General features: G+C 36.2%; 3 protein-coding genes and 1 pseudogene across 3 annotated transcripts; 2 read left to right on the top strand and 2 right to left on the bottom strand.

Moving 5' to 3' along the window:
• Positions 1–449: 449 nt before the first annotated feature.
• Positions 450–3969, bottom strand: LOC121260417 (annotated as a pseudogene).
• Positions 3970–4963: 994 nt separating this feature from the next.
• LOC121261339 lies at positions 4964–5695 on the top strand. Its single transcript, XM_041163663.1, has one exon. The coding sequence runs from the start codon at positions 5015–5017 to the stop codon at positions 5567–5569; it is 555 nt and encodes a 184-aa protein (XP_041019597.1). The 5' UTR covers positions 4964–5014; the 3' UTR covers positions 5570–5695.
• A 2750-nt stretch (positions 5696–8445) lies between these two features.
• On the top strand, positions 8446–9754 carry LOC121261975 (dynein light chain 1, cytoplasmic). Its single transcript, XM_041164424.1, has 2 exons — positions 8446–8981; positions 9325–9754. The coding sequence occupies exons 1-2, from the start codon at positions 8844–8846 to the stop codon at positions 9475–9477; spliced, it is 291 nt and encodes a 96-aa protein (XP_041020358.1). The 5' UTR covers positions 8446–8843; the 3' UTR covers positions 9478–9754.
• A 3193-nt stretch (positions 9755–12947) lies between these two features.
• LOC121247815 lies at positions 12948–19705 on the bottom strand. The gene is made up of 4 exons (XM_041146268.1): positions 19058–19705; positions 15536–16051; positions 14365–14811; positions 12948–13645 (listed from the first exon to the last, which is right to left on the bottom strand). The coding sequence occupies exons 1-4, from the start codon at positions 19478–19480 to the stop codon at positions 13127–13129; spliced, it is 1905 nt and encodes a 634-aa protein (XP_041002202.1). The 5' UTR covers positions 19481–19705; the 3' UTR covers positions 12948–13126.
• Positions 19706–22653: the final 2948 nt, after the last annotated feature.

Below are 22653 nucleotides of genomic sequence, written 5' to 3'. Positions count from 1 at the left end.
TATCTTTTAAATTTAAAATAAAAAATAAAAAATTAAAAATAGCCATATAATAAGTATAAAATATACACTATTATAGTAACTTTTCTCTAACATTCTCCATATTTTATAATTTTTTTCAAGAGCAAGTGTCAATTTTTTTTAAAGAAAGAGTAAATTATAATCTTTTGATGATTAAAAAGTGATTGTTAAAACTAATAACTTGAGCTAATTGGAAATGATGTGATGGTTTGAGGAAGTTTGTAAATTTTTCCCTCATGTAAAACTTCTTGTTGGGAAATTGGAATAAAATAACTTTTTAGTAAATATTATAAAACCTATTTCATATACCTATTTTTCTTCTACCCAAAATTCTTAAATTAATTTGATAAAAAAAATCTAAAATTAATTATTTCAGTACGCTTTTATAGAAACCCATTTCAATCTTTTTGCTGTTCTTGTAAATCATAAACTTCATCACAATCATAAATTATACCACACGCGAATGCATTCATACAAACATACATGCATACATACGTTTATTTGCATAATCCTCACAAGAGTAAACACAAATAATACACCCATCATCAGAGTTTCTCATGATACATATTTCTTCTTCCCCACCGATATATAACAAAGGCTCAGTAGAGCTCAAACAGCGCGCAGTACATATGATTGGATCATGAAATGGCAACAGATTTGAGAGCAGATAGACCAGACTATGTGTCACTGCTTGCGCCGAGTATCAGATAATACAAATGGAAAGCGCATCATGATCTCCATTCATATGTGCATGTGTTCTTTTTGAACTTGATCGGTTTGGTGCTGGTGGAGTCGATGACCAAAGGGCAAGAGATCTGCCTTCGGTGCTTTATTCTCACTAGCTTACCCACCACATCCCGCGAGACCGGATTTGAAATGTCAATGTCAATGGGACTACGCCACCATTTGATGATATTGTTATACCTGATCCAGCCCCATACAGAGGAACCTTTTCACCTTCCAAATTCACCGAGACAATTCTGTGACTTTTTCTTGGCTGATAATATTTCTTCAGCTGCATATCATAAAAAGCTCAAATGGGTAACGTGCTTCTCAAACTTCAAACCAAAATCATTATGGTTTAGTGGGCTTTAAAATTTAGCCCAAGAAGCTTGTGCCTTTTCCTCATTCCTTTATAGGTTCAAAAGTATAATTTGACTAGTATCCTAACTTAGTTCTTGTGATTAACTTTAGCAATAGGTGGTAATGGACAGAGTTTTCACCTGACCAGTCGCAACGGTAATCTCCGAATATACGAGATTGACAGGGGTGGAGCTAACATGAATGCCAAACAACGTAGCAGGATTGTATATGTTCATCTTCAATGAACCATTCACTGTCAGCATCTTTGTTGGTACCCCCGTGGAGTCTGAACCCTCTCCAACATATAAGTTGTTTACTGCCAAGCTCTGTAGGATCAGATCCTCCATTAGGGGATGTAGTTAAGTGGTAAAAAGAAGGAACACCTTAAGATAAAATCACTTGTGCGCGTTTAATTCACATGGCTCCTTGTGTTATTGAAATATAATGCTGTAACATTTAACCCTATATGCATAGAGTCCAAGTATAAAGCATTACAATGGCAGAGAAACTAAAGATGGTCTACATATTCACATAAATAAGGATTAAGAGTTCCATGAGCAGCTTATCTGACAATGGTTCACTTTTTCAAAGTATTAAAACCATACAAGATGTGCGTACTTCCCTTTTTCCTGCAACTGTCAGAAGGGATTTTCAAGATTGTAAGGTATTGATATTATCAATGGCTGACTAACAACCATAAAAACAAAGCTAATTTTTACTTTATCTTTTATACTAAGTTGGTATTAATAACTGCTGGATCTAGGTCTTATTGTAAAGCCAGTCACATCTGCATGTATTTATGCTTTATGCTTAAAGAAATTGGAAACAATTCAAAACTTGCTACTTCCAATTTGAAGGTATCCATGAAAAAAGCTTCATTCCTAAGTCAGGGCATAAACCTTCTACTGGGATATATATCTCATTTGCCGTAGAGAGTAAAATTTAAAATAAAAAGGACTATGACTGTACTTGGAGGACAAATAGTTCTAGAGTTATGCCATATACACTATCATCCCAAAATGCTTAGTTGCACAATCTCTTCAGCCAAGAGAGACGAGTGCCTGTCCAACTATAAGTATGATGAGCAAACTCGAGATCAAGTTAGACCAATCTTATAAAGGAAACAAAAAAAAAAAAAAAAAAAAAGAGTACAAAGAAAACCAGTAATGTACTGGCTATTAAAGTTCCCAAGCAAAGTTGAGATGGAAGAATTTATCTTTCATCTTTTCTGCCATCACTTTGAAGTTCCCAAGCAAGTTGAGGATGTGAGGATGAAAAATGATTAAAAAATAAAGTTCATAATGATCCATAATACGTGCCTAACAGGATTTTGTTTTTTCCTAACCACGTACCTAACCAAATATTGAAACTGTCTAAATCCTTAGAATATTATATCTTCCGTTGCTAAATAATTATTTACACTCAGGTCTTCTACTGAACCTAGTAATTACAACAAATGGATAATCAGAACATATTCTCTTCCAAACACTAAGCTGACAGTCAATTTGTAAAATATATATATATATATATATATATGCTTTATCTTATGAATTGACGGCTAGAATTTTGGATTTATCTCACATTACAATTTTCTCCGATGCCCATTTAATTAACTTCGTTTTTGCTGTTGATTGCTACTTTGACGATTTTGAAACCTTGGCTGTTTCCCCAATTAGATAGGTCGCTTTTGAAAGTTATCATGATTACAACCCCATAAACCATATTCATCATCATCAAAGACAAATCCACGAACCAAGCGTCAAAAAAACATAATTGCCACAATGTTTATATCCTTCATTAATATGATAAAGACTAGTTTGAGGCAAATACCCGACAGCAAAGAAGGGAACTTGGCATACCTTCACGGTAATCTCTGCCTTGTAAGGCCGGCTAGCTCCCCATATAATCAAGCAAAACGTAGTGAACAAGAGCACAAAACCAAACAAGGCAATCAAAGCCTGAAACCGCCTTGTAAACGCCTTGTCCTGGAGTTCATCGTAAGCTCCTTCTTCCACGATCACATTACACTCGGGCCACCCCTTGTCATTCCTCTTCCTGGGTCCTTTTCTCCCCGAGGACGACCGGAAAATACCGGAAAACCGGCTGGCCGAGGAGTTCCTCGAGTGGCGCCCAAAAGACGGGTGAGAAGGGGACTCCATTGGGCTGTTGTTGTAGATTGGAGTGGCCTGCAAAGAAGAGGACTTGTCGCCATCATGAGAGTCCCTTGAAGGGCTCTGTACATAGTATACAGGGCGCTTGGGGGACCTTGAAGGTGACGATGGAGCTAAGCTGGTGATATCAGACTCGGATTTTGCCGAAAGCATCCTTGCTTAAGAGTGATAGTAGCTATTGAATTTGAAAGCTTCAGTTCATATGCTTGCTCAGCTTCCGGGAGGACAAAAAAAACACACACGCACACAATTAATCTTCAATACCCAATATTTTTCTGAAATTGAGGAGCTCGCTTTCCGAAGGAGGATATAGCACAAAGGGAAAAGAAAAGGAAAATCTTTACTTCAAAATTACCTAATCAGAAAGAAATGCCAAATGGGTAACCAAGAAAATAGCTGCGAACAGAGAATACAGTGGCAAACGATTGAATTTCAAAGGAAAACTGAAAAGTTTGTTGAATGATAATGGTAAAGGCAGTACATACGCTCCTTGCCGGCTGTAGCCAATAGTGATGAAGATTGTATCAGTATCACGGCCACATGCAATATAGCTCACGGTCACTGTCGCTCTTCACTCTTCCTCTCTGCTATTTTAATGTTTCTGTCTCTCTCTCTCTCTCTCTCTCTCTCTCTCTCTCTGCATGAAAGCAGGGAGAGATTTTTCCTTGACGACCAATGAGGAAAAGTGTGGATCAAAGGATTAGCGGGATAAATAAACGAGTATACTAGCCTCGGCTCCGAGCCTAGTTAACCAAACCTCCAGGGAAAGGCTGGCAGGTTCGGGATGTGTCGGCAGCCAGCAATAATAATGTAGATAAAAAATATATCATATTGTCCAAATGCCATTTATTAATTAATTTATTTTCCAATGGGTGTTTGACAGACTACCTAATCTAGATTCGTTAATCGTCATCACCTTTTTTTTTTCTTCCATTTTCAAGATATATATATATATATATATAATAAAAAATTGATTTTTACATATTTTTTTATATATTTTATTAATGTGATTGATTACGTTTATTTTAATATAAAATAGATAATTTAATCAATTACATCAATAAAATATGTAAAAAATATGTAAAAATAACTGTGTATAACTTATATATAATTAAGTTCTTATATTTTAATTGTTTATTCTTTTTATTAAACTAATATCTTTCTTGGGACCCCACCAATGATAAACCTTTAATATATTTCGTCTTTTCTTATTTTGTCTTTCACTGTTTAAAGAACTAAGGGCAGAATTGTTGGGCTTCATATGGGCCCACTTGTCAACTCCTCTTGGGGTCTCAAAGTTCTGAGGGCCCAAATTCCCATGACCCAACACCCATCACGAACCCAGGACGAAAAGTATTTGTGAGAAATTAAAATTCCAGATGATAAAATTTTAGATGAAAAGGGTCAAAATACCGTGTATTTGATTCGACACAATCATCTATATTTATCCAAAAATAACTACGATAACAAAAATCTCAAAGACTTGGTTGGACTTCTACAAGCGTGCTGCTATATAATATATAGCCGTTAAATGCGGGTAATTTTTGCCCGCCGTTACCGGCAAGGCTGATGACCACAAAGTCGGTCAATAACAGCTCTAGAAATGGGTTCGTTCGGTGTAAATTCAACCCGAATTAGTCATCAACATGTCAAATATATATATATATATATCTATATATATGGGTGGGATAAACAAAGCAAAGCAAAGCGATCTACAAGACAAAGACAAATTAAAACAAAAAATGGGCATCAAAAATGTTGTTTCTCTTGATCCTCTCCTCCCTATGATCTCAATTGTTATAGTTTGTGTGTTGCTTTCAACCCAACATTGTGCAGCAGCAACTGCAAACAAGAATGGCGAGTCGCTGATAAACAAAACATGCAAACAGACAGAGTTTCCGGATGTTTGCAGGTCAACCTTGGAGTCGGACCCTCGGAGCTCAAATGCAGTTGATGTGAGGGGACTGTCCAGGATAGGTTTGGAGCTGGTGTTTAGTAAAGGTCAAGAAACAGTAAAGGTGGCCTACGACCTGGTGATCAAGAGTACTGACTATGATACTTGGTCACGCCGCGCGGGATGCATGAGTTCCTATAATATGAGCATCCATAATGTCAAGGAGAAGGGTCTCTCCAATTTTGACGCAAGGAGGTATAAAAATGCGTATCAAATTCTGGAAGATGCTTGGGGAGAAATACATTATTGCGGTACGCTTAACGTGCCGGAGCTTGCTGAAAGGAATACGATGATGACACAGTTTCTCGCTGCTTTGAAGGCCATTCTCCATCTTCTTTTCTAATTGTTGGCGCGCGTCTTAATTTGCAGCCAACTTAGCAACTACGATTGCTAGCTGCTCCTGATGTCCTAATTGTTCTTTGTCAATAACAATATTATAATAAATTTCTACTACTTTATTATTTGTTAATTTCATCCTTCATTTATTCTTTGCCTTTTTTCTGTTATTTCTTTGGTATATAACTGATATTATTTAAGAGTAGTCGTTTAGATTTCATAAAAATTAATTTACAAATTTATGTAATTATATGTTATGCGATAGGCTTATTTTATAATAAAAATAATTTTATAATATATAATAATATATTAAATTAAGTGAATTTATAAAATTAAAGGTGCGTACAAATTAGAGTAAAGTACGAGACATGGTCTTGCTGCAGTGAGTTTCCGACAAGCCTGTCGGTCCCAAGAGAATTTGTAAGAACAATATTGTGTTGGGTCTGAGAGGATTATGAAAACCTAAGAGCATTAGAATGGGCTTCGTGGAAACCTTGTTTAAAATTTGATGAAAATTATATATTTTTTATAAATTTAAAATCTTTCTATCTATAATCTCGTATTGGATTAATTATTAGATTTAACAAAATATAATATAATATTATTTTTTTATTAATAATAATATTTTTAATTTTTTTTCATATTTTACAATTACACTAACAATATGTATATTAATAATTTAATTTGATATTTACATTATTATTTTCCAACTATTTTTTTTTTCTCAACCTAATTACTCAATAAACATATTTCACAAATTAATTTTTAAACATAAACTAATAGTCTTCTGTATTTTGTAATAAAACAATAGAATAGACTTATGAATAGTAAGTCCTTAAATATGAAAATGAAATTAAATTTCCTATAACTCAAAGCTTAAGTTTTGAGTTTTACCGAATCGTATTTTTAACTCTCAACCCATTCAAATTTTAGACTTTTCTTCATTTTATCAAATCCACTACGAGTGCTCTAAAGTATATGATATTCCGTCGGACTGAACTGAATTTAATCATTTATGGATGAGTGATGAATGTTGAGTTTGGACCCAAAAAGATAGAAACCAAGTCAGGATTATAATACCAGTTAAACATGCCCTTCGACGGGTTAGACGCTTGGAAATGGAATGTTTTCTTAGAAAATTGAGAACTGCTGCGTTGACCCAAAAAACATTTCGAATAGGCTATTTTATTTTTTTATTTTTATTTTTTATTTTTATGTATTTTTTTAGTCATCATAAATATTTTTAAAAAAATAGAAAATTCACAACATCATTAAAAAATATTTCTTTAATCACTAAATAAAAAAAAAAAATCATTCAAGATACAAATTCGAGACACATTTTCGGAACAAAAAGCATTTCTCTAGAAAATTACAGTCCAGTCTCTGTAGCTTCCAAGTTTAGAAAAATATCAATTATGGTGACTTTAAATGGCTTCAGCTTAATTGCATTTTTCAATCCATGAGTTTTAATTATTATATAAAATGCTACCTGATATATAATAATTAAAGAGTAATAATAGATACGAGTCTCAAATAGGTAAGTTTTATACAAAATTTTTGTAAAAAAGTAAATCCTATTAATAAAGAATAATTTTTTTCACACTTTTTTAATATAGGGTCTATTTTTTTACAAATGTTTGAATGAGACTTGTCTATTTAAAACTTGTACAAATAATTTTTTTACATATATATATACAGCACAAGTTATCCTTATATTTTAACAAAAATAAATTATTTGTACAAGTTCTAAGTAGACAAACTCTTGTAAAAAGGAAGCATCACCTTAAAAAAGTGTAAAAAAAATTATTTTTTATTAGTGAAATCTATATTTTAACAAAAGGTTTATATAAAGTTTGTCTTTTTCGAGTTTGTAGCTATATTACTCATACACGTCACTTTTATGTGAACGCTCTAAATATCAACTGATCTTTTAATTAAAGGTTACCTCCGGTATTCTCAAAATATCTCACTATTATTTATTATATTATTATTTTTTATTATTATTCAATATTTTATCATTATTTTTTTACTACTATTCACAGAATACCTAAAATTACCTTACTACCTAAACACAACCTAAATGTTTAGTTTTTTTAATTATATATATATAATATCTCGCGTACTTTTGAAAAAAATGAAATTTATTATTAAAAAAAATTATGTAAATTTTAAATTTATAAAAAAAAAATATGCAAAATTTATACGCCTGAAAGTACAAATATATTTCTATTTGTTTTGAACATAATTTGTAAGTCATATAATTTCTTTTCATTTTCATCTTCGTCTTCAGCTTCATTTATTTATTTATAGTATGCCATTATCCAAGGAAAATATCGTAGTAGATACTTCATACTAGATAGAGACACGAGTTGAGTCGGCGTATTGGGTTTTGGTCGGGGCCATGTTCGGCTAAGTAATCATTTCTTTTTACAACTACTCTTAATTTATTTTATTTCTTTTAATTTTATTATTATAATTTTTTTAAATTTTTTACTTAAAATAAAATAAATAATTTAAATTTTTTAAATTTTAAAATAAAAATATTATTAAAAAATAAATTTTAATAATATTTTATTTAATTTTTAATTTTAATCTCAATTTATTTCATAAAACAAATGAAACATTCTCTTTCGACAAGTAGTTGAAATAAAAAAATTAAAAAAAAATAAAAGAGAAAAGATCTGTGTCCATTGACTGCAGGTCCATTTGACAAGTAGATGAAATAACAAATATAATCTAAATTTGACTGTAGATACCTAAAATAAAAATAACAGACTAAAACCAGCTTAATATTCCAACCTTGCACCATCAATTTTGACTAATAATGTAAAAAATTCCAGCTTAATATGATGGGGCTTTATCTTTAGCCTCACCAGTCATCAGCTTTGTCTGTCATCGTTATCCAATTGATCATGGCCCTTGTAGCAGGGGAGAAGTTGAGAGAGAGAGATCACGATCCGCATTGAACAAGGTTAAATAAATAGAAAAGGACAAAAAAAGATGTACTCCGTGCCAGCTTAAAATTGCATCCTAAAGACTCCTTTACACTTGGAAGATAGATAGGTCTCTCGTTCCCTGGGTTCTTTATCCTTTTATTTATTCGCAAAGCACAGCTCCGTTTCTTCTATCAATATGTTTGGTACACTTTAGACCTCGCAAAACATCTTGAGATCGAGAGAATCTTTCTGGGTTTCGAAGATAAGAGCTACATAATTCATATCCTACCTGGGTTTTTTTTTTTTTTTTTTAGCTTTGAGAGAGAGAGGGAGAGAGGAGACAAGATGTTGGAAGGAAAAGCTATGGTGGAAGACACAGACATGCCGGTGAAGATGCAGATCCAAGCAATGGCTTCTGCTTCTCAAGCTTTGGATCTCTACGATGTCATTGACTGCAGATCCATTGCTGCCCACATAAAAAAGGTTCCTGATCTCTCTCTCTCTCTCTCTCTCTCAAATACATGTTAAGGATCGGAATTAGTACCTTCATTTTCTGTCTTCTTTTTATTCTTTACTTATTTCTATCTTTCGTTTTTTTCTTTTTTGCGTAAACAATGCAAAGTTGCATGAAATAACCTCACTATGATTTTTTTGGTACTCGGAATAAACATTTTTTGGTACCAAATGAAGGAAAAACAAGGAAGAAAAGGGAAATGGAAATATAAAGAGGAAAATCAAACAAAAGAGAGAGACGTGGAGATGTTTCTGTGCTTTTATTTTATTTGTTTACTTCTAGAGACTAAATCTGTAGTTCTATGAATGGCAGGATTTTGACAAGAAGTTTGGGGGTGGATGGCAGTGCGTGGTGGGTTCGAATTTTGGGTGTTTCTTCACTCATTCTAAAGGAACTTTCATCTACTTTAAGCTGGAGACTCTCAATTTCCTCATCTTCAAAGGGGCTGCTTCCTCCTCTCCATGATATGCTAAGGCAGTGCAAATGCTTGGTTGTATAAACAACGTTGGACAGAAAGGCCGAAGATGAAAAAAAAGTGCACCAAACTTTTCCATGTTCCTTTTTCTAGAATGTTGTAAAATAATACGGATAAAGATAGAACATGGGGGATGATTTTTGGATTATCCCGTCGTTGAGGGCCTTGTGGTGCTTGTTGGGGCATTTCGTAATGTCCCATTATTGTACATAGCGTAGTTGTCAATGATGTTTATCCTTTTTATTTGAAAATCTATCCATTTCCCAACTCGTCAATGCACTGTTTGGTGGATGAGAAAGCAGTAAAATGAAAGGATGGAATTGATGTATATTCAGAATTATTCAAAATTTATTAGGGTCGACGAAGAATGTTGCCTTCTCGTCGTGGTAGGAATATGATGCGGGCGACTTTACGTTGGTATTATTTGAAGTTGGATTAGATAAACACTCGAACTTACGGGCAGTAGACACGGTACCTCTCCTTCTGTTCTGATCTTGGAGTCCGTAGCAGGCATAAATGGATGGTAGAACATGGCTAAAAACTAACTATGACTGCTGACTGGAGTGAAAAGATGCTGATTACCATTAGAATGCTTTAACTAAACATGATGGCCACATAATACCAATAATAATAATATCTGACACTTACCCCCATCTAACTGACAGCAACTCGAGGCTCGAGCCCAAGATCCCAGTCGACCATGCACACTTTGCCCGAGGGCTTGTCTTGGAAGCGTACAGCTGCTGCCAAGTTCTTGACCACAAAGTCCTGCCGGCTGCCAGGACTAATTTTCAATTTTTCAGCACCAATCAGTTGTTGAGGAACATCTGGCTCATTTTCAGATGCATCCGAGTCCTGACCCAGCCAGTCGGCCTTCAAGCAATGCAGACACAAGCAGAAGTGTTAAGAGAGTGCACCACGTCCAATGCACAGTGGATTCACGATTAACAATGCGGGGAGTTTTTTCCATGCCAGTTTCGAGCACAAATAATTGTGTGTTCTAATTGCCTTCAAGCTTTCTTTCAAATTCCATCCAAAGACAAATCAAATTAACGAATCGTAGAAAACGTGCAAATCCAATTCCCCTTTCTTTCCCCAGAGAAGAAACTGTGCCTTTTCCCTTCCCTTCTCTTGCTCCAAATAAAATGAATTTAGAATTTTGAAAGACTGCACAAACACCAAATTGAAAATTGATGGGACGGATGATGTGTCATCTCATTCCAAACAACGGTGCTTAAAAGTCCTGTCAATCGAAGGCAATGTACTGCTTATGGATTGGAGAGTCCAAATTGCCATTTCCTCGATAGCAGTACATTTTAAGGTTGTACAAGAAATCGTTAAATCGGTTGGAACTGACTCAAACCGGCCGTCAGAGCACGAAATCGGCAGAGAACCGGTCAGTTGGCAATAAGAATTAAGCAAAACCGACGTCGGTCAGTTCGGTTCCGATTCGACCCAAGGCAAAACTGCTAAACCGACCGACGTCAACTATCTTCATTTTTTTTTCGAATATAAAAAACGACGCTGTTTCACTCAAATACGTGAAACGCCATCGTTTTGGGGTCGCAAGTTGTAAAAAAATAAAGAATGCAACAACGTCGTTTGGCTTAAGGCAAACGATGCTGTTTTGAATTAGGGTAAAAGACCCCTGCAAGCCTCCTTCCTCATTCTTCATTTCGAAAGTTCTTTCCCTCACTCAGATTCTCTCCAGTGGTAGCCACCCCCCAACCTCCCTATCCGATGCGGCGATGCCAACTCCTTCTCCAATGCGGCAATGCCATCTCCTCTTAGATGCAATGATGCCATCTCCCTTTTCCTCTTGGGCTCTCAGAGCCTCTATCAGCCTTTCAAGTCGTCTCTCATCTCCCTCTCTCTCTCTCTCTCTCTCTCTCTCTCACTCATGGGATAGTTGATGAAATCAACTTGATGCTTATTGTTTGGATCTGAATAGTTGATGTTTGTTACTGAATCTGTATTGTTGAGTGTTGGAACCGATATTCACGCCGATGAACCGATGACAACCAGCCAAAATTACACCGACCGGTTTTACCACTCTCCATCAACCGGTTACGAATGGTTGCTCCACCTGTTTTTCACACATAGGTCGGTGTCGATTTTGCCCAAAAACCGCGCCAAATGGGTCAATTTTCACCCCTAGTACATTGGCCTCTAAGACAAAGAGATGAGGATGTTGATTTCCACATAAAGTGTACGTAGGTTCCATAACATGAACAATTTACATTAGGGAAAACCTTAAAATCTGTCGAGTGTGTGTTTTCCTTTTACACCCAACAGTAAAAACCCGACACATAGTGAACTTATGATAGTTACGGTGGTGTGCATCCACATCCAGTTAAACCCCTCCCTTCTCCCTTCTCCTTCTCACTTTCCTCCTCCCCAGAAGACTTCTTCTCCCCTGAAGCCATTTTCGTCTTCCCCAAAGCCATTTTCTCTCTGATTTGAAGTGCTTCTTCTCTTATTCGAAGACCTATTAAACCTATCTTCATTTTTTATATTCATCGATATGTATATTTTTCATGCTTTTTTATTTTGTTTCAATACATGGGAGAGTAGTATTTGCTTCTGTGGGTCAGGCGGATGATCAAATAAAGCAAAGAAAAATGTAGAGGGCGTACTGGGTTCAAAGCTTTTCTTTCTTTCTCATTATTTGTACTTCCTTTTATCTCCTTCTTGTGGAGATAAAATTGTGTTTTATCTTCAAAACATGTTATAACCTGCTTTGAAAGCAACGGTTGTCCACCTCTTTGCACCATGGATTTCAAATCGAATAAGCTGATCCATCATTTTTTGGTGCCATTTGTGTGTGTGTGTGTGTGTGTGAGAGAGAGAGAGAGAGAGAGAGATCAGAGAGAGAGAGCTTCTGCTACTAGGGACAGTGGGAAACTAGATTTGCTATGAAGAGAGAGAGGGAGAGGAAGAGAGTGAAGTGTGAATTTAAAAACATGGAAGATTGGATGTCATTGCTGGTTAATTCAAGGAATGGAAGGGTCAATGTGACGATCCAGCTACCCTTCTTTGAGGAAGTAATGAAAAACCAGAGAAGCCCCAACTACCAGTTACAGCAAGTCACGGGGTGGGGGGAGGGAAGGAGGGAGAGAAAGAGGGGAAAGATCATAACTGTAACAAAAAATATTCACCTGTGTATGAGTCTATGTTGTAATTTGCTGCTTCTCCTACGTGGCAGCTTGTGATTTGTTGGTGTAAATTGAAGCTAATCACCCGACCTACCTGAAGTTGCTTCTCTTTGTATTAACATGTTGGCCCCATATTAAATACATGCAGGTTCCAGACCATATGAGCAATTTAGTAACTAATGTCTTGTGGGAATATTGCAGCATATAAGTTTCAAAACTGATTAATTGTTGCATTCTGCAAAAGCTTTTATGAATATCAAAAGGAAGTAGGAAAGACAAAGAAACCGTAATTTAGAGCCGCAAAGTTTTCCATTGAAGACTAGGGACAATGCCATTCCATAAATATATCAAGTTTACATGAATAGATTTCCTTTTATTGGAAAGATGCTCACCAAAACATTAATGTTTAGAAATTATGTAAATCTAAATAATTAAATGGTGGAAAGATATCCAAGATTTCATGCCACATACCTTCTCAACAAAATCAAATCACTGGAGTTAGCAGTGGCTTCTTCAAAAAGTGTGCCTCTAAGTTTTTTATGACAAGGTCTGCCATTGCCTCGCTGGTTTCCACAGTGTCACTCCCCACATGAGGCAGAAGAACTACGTTTTCAAGCCCAAAAAGCCGTTCAGGAACGTCTGGCTCATTATCGAACACATCGAGCCCAGCCCCACCCAACCGGCCTTCAAGGAGTGCAGACACAAGTTCAGTTTCATCGATGATTGGACCTCTTCCAATGTTAATGAGAATGCCATTTGGACCCAATGCATCAATAACTTCACGGTTGACGATGTGTCGGGTTTCTTCTGTCAAAGCACAAGCAACAATGAGAATATGACAATTGGCAGCCAAGTCGATGATGTTTGAGTAGTACTTGTAATTTGTTTCTGGTTTCTCAGATCTCGAGTGGTAACTGATAGGGCAGCCAAATGCTTGGGCTCTCTTTGCAATTGCTGTACCAATCCTTCCCAACCCAACAATTCCTACTGATTTACCACTGAACTGAAAGAGACAAACAAACATGCACATAAGATAATTGAAAAAACGTGATAAAAGACCAGCATATTCAAGTTCCCATTCTAGCAAACCTATCATGCCCCTCTCCACATCCTTTTTTTTTTGGTCAGTTTTTTAATGTTGTCACAGTTGTTTCTCCTCTTGGAATGTGGTTTACTCTTCTTGTATTTCGTTTTGAAAAGAACACGCACCCACTAGAATTGAAACACCTATCAACAAAAACAAGTTTTTTTTTTTGATAAGTCTATCAACAAAAACAAGTAGAACACTGGAATCACCCCGCTGTATCACATCTAATTTCAGCTTTTTTGGTTATGGATATATGGGAATGTAAAAAATTGAAACTTTATCGCATTTCATTCCAAGCCAGCCTATACAGCCGATGAAATATTTCCTAAATTTGGCTAGAGCGACTTTGCATAAGCAAATACTGGAGTCTAATTACCATGCAATTCCATTTGGTACTAAAATCTTATTTACGAAATGATTGATTGAAGAGGCATAAACAAAAATTGTGACGCTGATATAAATGACATTAATAGCAAAGGGTGGAGATATTACAGATCTTACAAAACAAAAACTGTATGTCATTGCCGAATCATTAAATCCAGTACCATCCATTGCCAATTGTTCGTTAAGACTAAAACCTAATGAAATACAGCAGAATTCTTCAGGACTCGACAGTTAAATGACACGAAATTAACCTTGGTAGCTAATCCGAAATCGCCTTTCTTCCAAAACCCTCTCCTCACAAACCGGTCACACTCACAAACCCTCCTCGTAACAGCCAGGACCAACCCAATCGCCAAATCGGCAACATCATCGGTCAATACGTCGGGCGTATTGGTTACCCTGATTCCTTTCTCCTCACATTTCCTCAGATCAATCTTATCCAACCCCACACTGTAACTCGAGACGATCTCCAACTCGGGCAATGAGTCGATGAGTTCAGCGTCGGCACCCATTTTGGTGTTTCCCACAAGCGCTTGGATGGAGTTAGAGTGTTTGTCCAATAAATCAGACTTTGAGGAATAAGCCCAGAGTTTGAAGAGGTTGAAGCGCTTTCGGAGTTCTTGTTCGAGGTAATCGGACATTGGGCAAGTCATGAGGACGCCTATGGAGTCCATGAAGGAGGACGAGGAGGAGTCGGGCTAGGGTTTGATTTTCCGTTTCAAATTTCAATTAATATGGTTGGTGTTTTGAGGGAACTCAGGGAAGTGGCGGTGGGCGTTCAAGGATTTGAAACGGTGGTCGGGATATTGGCAAGAAAGTTAAAATGGTTGCAACGATTGCAAAAGTAGCAAAAGTACGTCGTTTTGGATTGAGTTCCACTTTCTTTTCTTTTCTTTTTTAATTATATTTTTCCAGTAAAATAAATAACTTAATTATGTATAAATGCGAGGGCAATGATTGAACATACAACATTACGAACCTAATGGATGTTACAAACCTACGGGATATTCATATAGATATTCTGAGTGTAATTTTATCTCGTTATCTACATATTCGGTTCGATATGATGTTAGATAAATGAGTCTAAAAGCTAAATCCTGCACTGGAAGATTGATTCTTATCTACTTCAACGAATCTTGAGAAATAATAATTACAGTCGGATGCATAAGTACGGCATAATGATTTAAAAAAAAATAAATAAATATAACATCTATATATAAAAAAAAATTATAATAATAAATTATATTTTTTTTCAAAACAACTGCATGACACTTGTGCACTTCATAACTTTATATAACATTACTCATAAATCATACATAACCAATCAGAAGGTCTTCCTTTTGATCCAGATACAGTCCACAAGTTCTGGAAACGATGGATGCCATAATCAAGGAAATATGCAGATCCCCGAGTAACATATTAAACCAATGGGGTTAACAGGGGTTTGTTCAAAAAGTGAGCCTCCAGGTTTCCAATCACAAGGTCAGCCATGGCAGTCCGGGTTTCCACTGTGCCACTTCCTATATGAGGCAGGAGGACTACGTTTTCAAGCCCAAACAGTTCCTCAGGTACTTCAGGCTCCTTTTCATACACATCGAGACCAGCCCCGCCTAGCCTGCCTTCAACTAGTGCAGATACCAGCTCGGGTTCGTCCACGTGAGGGCCCCTCCCGATGTTGATGAGAACACCCTTCGGGCCCAATGCATCAATGACTTCACGGTTGATGATGTGCCAGGTTTCTTCATTTAGAGGGCATGCAACAACCAGAATATCACAGTTGGAGGCTAGCTCAACAACACTTGGATAATATGTGTATTGTATGTCTGGCTTTGCTCTTCTCGTGTGGTAAGAGATTGGGCAGTTAAATGCTTCAGCTCTCTTAGCAACTGCCATACCAATTCTTCCCAAACCGACAATACCAACTGTTTTGCCGGTGAACTTAAAGAAAGAAAAAGAGAGATTATTATTAAAAAAAAGGGCAAAGAAAAGGAAATGCATGAGAAAAAGAAAAAGAAAAACAAATTATAGGAGTCTTCCTTAATCAAGAGCAATATGATGCACATATATGCTGTATATGATGAAAATATGGCAATGCAATGCCCAAATACCCCACTATAACTTGCAAGTAGTATCAAGCTGACCATAACCAATGGAAAGTAAATTTTCAACCGTACGCCCTAGGATATTTAAATTGTGAGGCAGAACCTTTTTTTGCATGTCAACACCGGCTTTCATGCTCTAACTGCCCCAGAACTGATCATGCCAAAGGCTATTCATTACTAGCAGCGATTACCCTCTTCTTCTAAGTGCCTCGATAATTTCTATTTTGTGTCATGGTGCAATCCATAATTTGACCATGTTAATTGTTGAACTTGAGTTTCTAAGGTTCAAATTCTCTTGGCTGCAAACAATTTCTAGGGGCCATCGTACTGGGAGAGCTTCCCTTTGAGTTACCCGAGGTGCACATGTGGAAAACTCCTTGCCGAGGGCCTGTGCACCCTCAAGATTAGTCGGGACTTAGTTCTCTGACAACCAGTGCCAATAAAAAAGAAATTGCTGAACTTGAGTTTCTCTTCATATATATATATATATATATATATATATATATATATATATATATATATACTACATTCTTACCAAGGACAGGACAAACTAAAGCTCCTAGAGCTTGCTAGCAGCCAAAAAAATTTGTATACCCATATCTCATAAAGCTGAGCACAGAACTAAAACTAAAAATGGAAAGGGGAAAAAGGGTGCTACAAAATCCATGACTAAACCTATTGTTCAACCAACCCAGTTTCAAGCATTATTCCTCTAATTCTTCTAACAAGCCAAGCTTAAACGCTACCAAGTCCACTCAATATTCAATAATATGTTCCTCACGGCTCACAAGTTAAGAGAAGTTCAAGCAGTATTGATGGTCAAACTCATAAGGAAACTCATCCAAAGAAAATACGTGAGAATACAAGTTGATTTGATGCCAGCATACTGGTGAGCTAGAAGGATGAATAGTGGACGACGAATGTATGCAGTAATTGCTATTATATTTTTTTCCTGATAAGTAGTAATTGCTATTATATGCTGGTGGATTGAATTCTAAAATGGATGAAAGAAATTTGATAAAGCTAGTTGTCAAGCAAATAAAGGCTCATTAAACAAAACAAAGATTGGCCAAACAAATACACACCAAGCTGAGAAGTTAACAGAGCTACATAGCAACTGTTGAGAAGCTCAGGGAGAACAGAATAAAATATTTTGCACTTTCCAACATACACTTAACACAAAAGTATCAACTATGTGCACTTTTTTTTTTTTGACCGATAAAATCTCTGCACTTTTTAGCAACATGCATAACAGTCCTAAGGTTGAAATCAGACTAACATGACTTGTAGATGGTTGAGTATCATTAGGCTTCATGTACTTTATCATCTTCCTTCTGGTTTCCACATCATATCACTTAGTCAGCCTGTCATTTCACATTAAAACTGTGCTCATCTACAATTTTCAGCATCTATCGTATCATGAATTTAATGCAAGGCCGAATGATGGAAAGGAATCCCAAAAAATCAATATTCTTGCTTGCAACTGTCACAAAATCACAGTGGTCTTTTTAGTTTGCACTTGAAACCGCCCTAATAAAGTGTTTAGAGCATCCTGCATTCTCATCTGAAAACCTTCCTGCCTCATAAATTAGTTGGCTCGACAATTTACTTTCACTTTAGTGGTGAAACTAAAAGCATATAAAGTCATAAGTATTTTTCAGCATTTATGCAAAGAATAAAAAAATACCAAATATCATAAGAAAATGAAATTGAGAATGGCAAGTGCATAATGTGAGTCATGAGATACAAAAAGGCCAAGTTGAAGAGCACAAAAATCCGAAAGCTTACATACTTAATGCAACCCAAAATCACTAATTCTGCACAGAATAAATGGGAAACAGACCACAGATCACAAATAAATATGTACATTGTTCACAGCCCAAGAGATTGGTCAAATTGTTTCAAGCTTATAAGTCCTTAAATGAATATAAAGTTCATAGATAGGCTATTTTCTCTGCTAAACTAGAATTGGAACTCTACAATGCTCCAATTGGTAACCATGGTGTAATCGGCATCGTAATCCAGTCATGCAAGCACAAAAAGTGCAAGACACACAACAATAAAAAAGTCACCAAGACCAACTCACAGTCACAGAGCAACTGATCTGTAGTTATCAGTCAGCCAAAAATATTAAATGTAGTTCATACCTTATAAACTTCAATATTTTCTAATAACGAGATACAGGCAGTTCTGTACAGACAAATTGAACATGATGAGAATCACATTTCACTACTAGCAATGAAACATTGGTAAGATCAAATTCTTCTTTTGATATGCATAAGCACAATCCCCGCAGGCCCTAGATTCCTCGTTGCCTCTAATATGAAACAAAAATAAAACCAGACTATCACACTAAAGACGATCAAATAAAAAATCTACAGTCAAAGACATAATAATCACAAACTTCCTCAGCATCATCAGCAATTCAACCCACGTACATACGAATTACATTTCCCTACAAATATAGAATAAAGGATTTTGTGCACCAATATATGCCATAATATGCAGCCTATTCACATATTGATATTAGTATATAACAACTCCTAAAATTGCAAAACATTCCCAATAATTCATGACATCACATCATACAAGCACACAATACCAAAACGTAAACCAACTATCCCAGCCATTTCAAAGAATTCAAAATTATCAAAAGCGCAGTCAACAAAAAAAAAAAAAAAAAAAAAGAACAGCTACCACGGAGGAAAAAGAAATGAAAATTCACCAAAACAATCATTTCAGCAACAAGTTCAACAAAGACCTGCAGTACCGCACATATGTCGTTAGTGCCTTTCTGATCGTAACATAAAACCAATTAAAAAGCGAAAGGAAAGCGAATAACCTTAGTATTCAACCTGAAGTCACCCTTCTTCCACGCCCCACTCCTCACGTAACGATCGCTCGCACACAGTGTCCTCAGCACCGCCAGTATCAGCCCGATCGCAAGGTCCGCCACGTCATCGGTCAGCACGTCCGGCGTGTACGTAACCCTAATCCCCTTCTGTCTGCACTTGTCCAGATCGATCTTGTCCACTCCGACACTAAAGCTCGAGACGATCTCAAGCTTCGGCAGAGCGCTGATGAGCTCGGCGTCGGCTCCGGCAGCTGCGTTGCCGACGACGGCGCGGATGGAGGATGCGTGTTCTTTGAGGAACTCTGGCTTCTGTGGGACGGTCCAGAGCTTAAAGAGATTGAAGCGGCTCTGCAGCTCCTGCTCGAGGTAGGCGGACATCGGGCAAAGCATGAGTACGCCAATGGACTCCATTATGGTTCGGGATAGGGCTTCAGGTTAGCTGAAGGTCGAGGGTGGTGGTTCACTGTTTGTGCGTTGTAAACTTGTCCGCCAAACCATAGAGGGGAAGTGATATTATTTATCTATTTGTTTGTTTATTATCATTATTTAGCTCTTAACTGTTGGAGCTTAGCAGCGGCCGGGTAGTAATAACTTTTTTTTAGAGCCGTGCTAGCACGAGACGGCTCCCGACGATAACAAAAAGGTTTTGAAAAAAGTTATTATGCCGTTCCAAATGTATAGTATAGTAAAAAATAATTTTTTTTTATTTAATAATTAAGAAAATAATTTTAAGTATATTAGTGTATTTTTTAGTTTTTAAAAATATTTAAATCTATTAAAAAAATATGAATAGAAAAATAAAATAAAATAAAGGTGAAAAACAACTAGCGATCAAGTAGAGCGAGCTACTCTACTTTGGGCGGTATAGTAACTCGACTCAAAGGTTTTTTTATTTTTTTATACTTTTAAATATTTTAAAAAAAAATTTACTACATCATTAAAAAATACTTTCTTAATCACTAAATTAAAAAAATAAAAAATAAAATTTTTTTGTTGGACCCAACTCTAAGTGACAATAGCATTTCTATTTTTTTAATGATTATGGATGTTTAAAAATTAGTTAAAAGAAAATAATAAAAATTTCAAACATACTATAAAATAGTATAAAGGTAGTTGAATGGTAGTAAACCTATCATTATTCATTGATATATGTCATATAATAATTTTCTTATTAATAAAAAATTAATGAAAATATCTTATTGCGAATATATTTTAAGTTCAAATATCAATATTAGAAAATAAGGTCCCATTTGGTTTTACAGATGGTCTAAACCCATCTCATCTTAACATTCAAATATTATTCAAATATTTTTTCAATTTCAAATCTTTAATTTTTTCATTTAAACATTACTTAATCGGTACAATTTTTCTAAACTTTCAAATAAAACATAATAAATAATTCAACTTTTTCAAATTTTAAAACAAAAATAATATTCTAATTTTTAATGGTGTATTTCGCACACCGAATTAGGCGTCGATAACTTGCGATGTAGGAAAAATTGGGAGTTCAGGATTGAAGGGAAACTTCTGATGCCAAAGTTAGTATTCAAGTTAGTTAGAGGGAGCTTTTTATTAGTCAGAGAATGTGACCTCATATGCTTACTGATGTAGTCTGTTTCTTTTATTCCTTTGTATTGAGGAACAAAAACATGATTTTTCTTCAAAAAAAGTTTGAACACTGACGTGGCCTAGGTTTCCTTTCTATCTGGATTTTGCGATTTCTCTTCACGTGGCCTCCCCTGCCGTTGCATGGCCTCTCAGGCATCCTTTCCTTTGTCGATATCGTCGTGGACTTCCCGAAAGCACTCCCTGAGGTAGTTATCCCTAATTGACGCCTGGGATTTAAGGATGGTAAAATGTTCTTCCATTTCTCACCAGAGGAACTCGAGTGCTAGACTTCACCATTCCATTTTACAGTGGTTCTGAAATTCTTACGAAAACGTCCCTCCCTGGATCGGATTTGAAAATTCATCAAGTTGCATTGGGGATTGACGGTGCAGTCTGTGGTGGGCGGGATGAGGAAATCGATTAATGTGATGGTTCATTTGACAAATGAGGAGGACTTTTGCACAGCTATGGCGAGGGAATATTTTGACCTTGAAGGTGTGCCCTATCGCATTTTTCATTGGTCTACTACTTTTGATGAAAATATTGAACCTGTGATTGCACCTGTGTGGCTGTTTTTGCCGGTGCTACCCCCAAATTTTTATCATATCCCCATGTTGAAGATTCTTACTAGGGTTTATGGAAGGTTTTTTAGGAGGGATAACGTCACTGTGTGTGTCTTTCGTCCGGAATGTGCTAGATGCTGCATTGAAATGGACATATCGCAACCTCTGCAAAAAGGTTTCTGGATTGGCTCTCCTGGTGAACCTAGTAGTCGATACCATAAGGTTATTTTTGAGACCCTACCTGCATTTTGTCATCACTGTCATGTTCAAGGGCATTCTAACTTAAATTGTAGGAAAAAAACTAAGGGAGGTAAGGAGTTTCTTAAATCGAAACCAACAAGGCTCAAACAAGTTTGGTCTCAGGTGGAGAGACAAACAATGGATAAGCTAGAAAATCGAAAAAAACGTAAAGAATAAATTTTGCTGAAAAATAAATTGAAGCATTGTTCTCGTGGAATCAACGATAAAGTCCTTTATGCTTCTAGTGATGGTATCTTGAGAGAGGTAGGGGAATTTCATGAACCGAGCCCTGTTGTGCAGTCTGAAGTTCTAGTTGAGAAGTCAGTGGCAGAGTCTAAGGGGAATGAAACTCCTCATGCAACCTATTTGAACTTGGCTGAAAATCTGCATTCTCCTCAAAGTTCTTTAAAAATGGTGGATGAAATTTTAGAGTATGAATTGGGTCATGTAGCACATGTTTTTGATGAGATAGTGGGGAAATTGTGAGGAGTTAAATATATTTGTGAGGCAAGTTGGTGCTATTGTTTCATATTCTGAAGGCATGTTTGAGGCTGAAAATATTAATCGAAATGATTATATTCGGATTCAGAGATGGGTGTAACAATACGAGAAATTTTGGAGTCTGAAAAAATGAAATCTGGGGTGACTCGCAGCGTCACCACTCGTTCCAAAAAACAATGTTAATTTATGTTTAACATCATTACATGGAATATTAGGGGCATGCATACTTCTCGCAGTCGTTTATCCCGGATCATGAAGTGTTTTAAACCATGTATTGTTGCAATTATGAAACCTTTTTTGGATGTTAAGAATATGCATTTTTGGGCATGATGGTTAAAGCTTTATAAGTATACTTTGAATGCGGTAATGGGTGGAAAATTTTAACTTTTTTGGGATGAGGACATTCAGTTCTCTTCAGGTTTGGTTACAAACCAAATTTTATCTGGTTGGTTCTTGTGTGGGAATGATCGTATATTGGTTACTTTTGTTTATGCAAGTTGTTTTATGTGGGTGCAACTGGATTTGTGAAAGGATATTAGCACCTTAGATAGTGCAGGTCAGCCATGGTTCTTGGCGGGTGATTTTAATATTATTCGGGAGGATGGTGAGAATGTGGGAGGTGCATATAGGGCTGCTAGGGAAAAGCAAAGTTTTAATTTCTTTATTCATGAT

This window comes from Juglans microcarpa x Juglans regia, chromosome 1D (genome assembly GCF_004785595.1).
Source record: "Juglans microcarpa x Juglans regia isolate MS1-56 chromosome 1D, Jm3101_v1.0, whole genome shotgun sequence".
Classification (NCBI taxonomy): Eukaryota; Viridiplantae; Streptophyta; class Magnoliopsida; order Fagales; family Juglandaceae; genus Juglans; species Juglans microcarpa x Juglans regia.
Note: the sequence above shows the minus strand (reverse complement) of the source record. Positions and strands in the feature narration are given on the sequence as shown.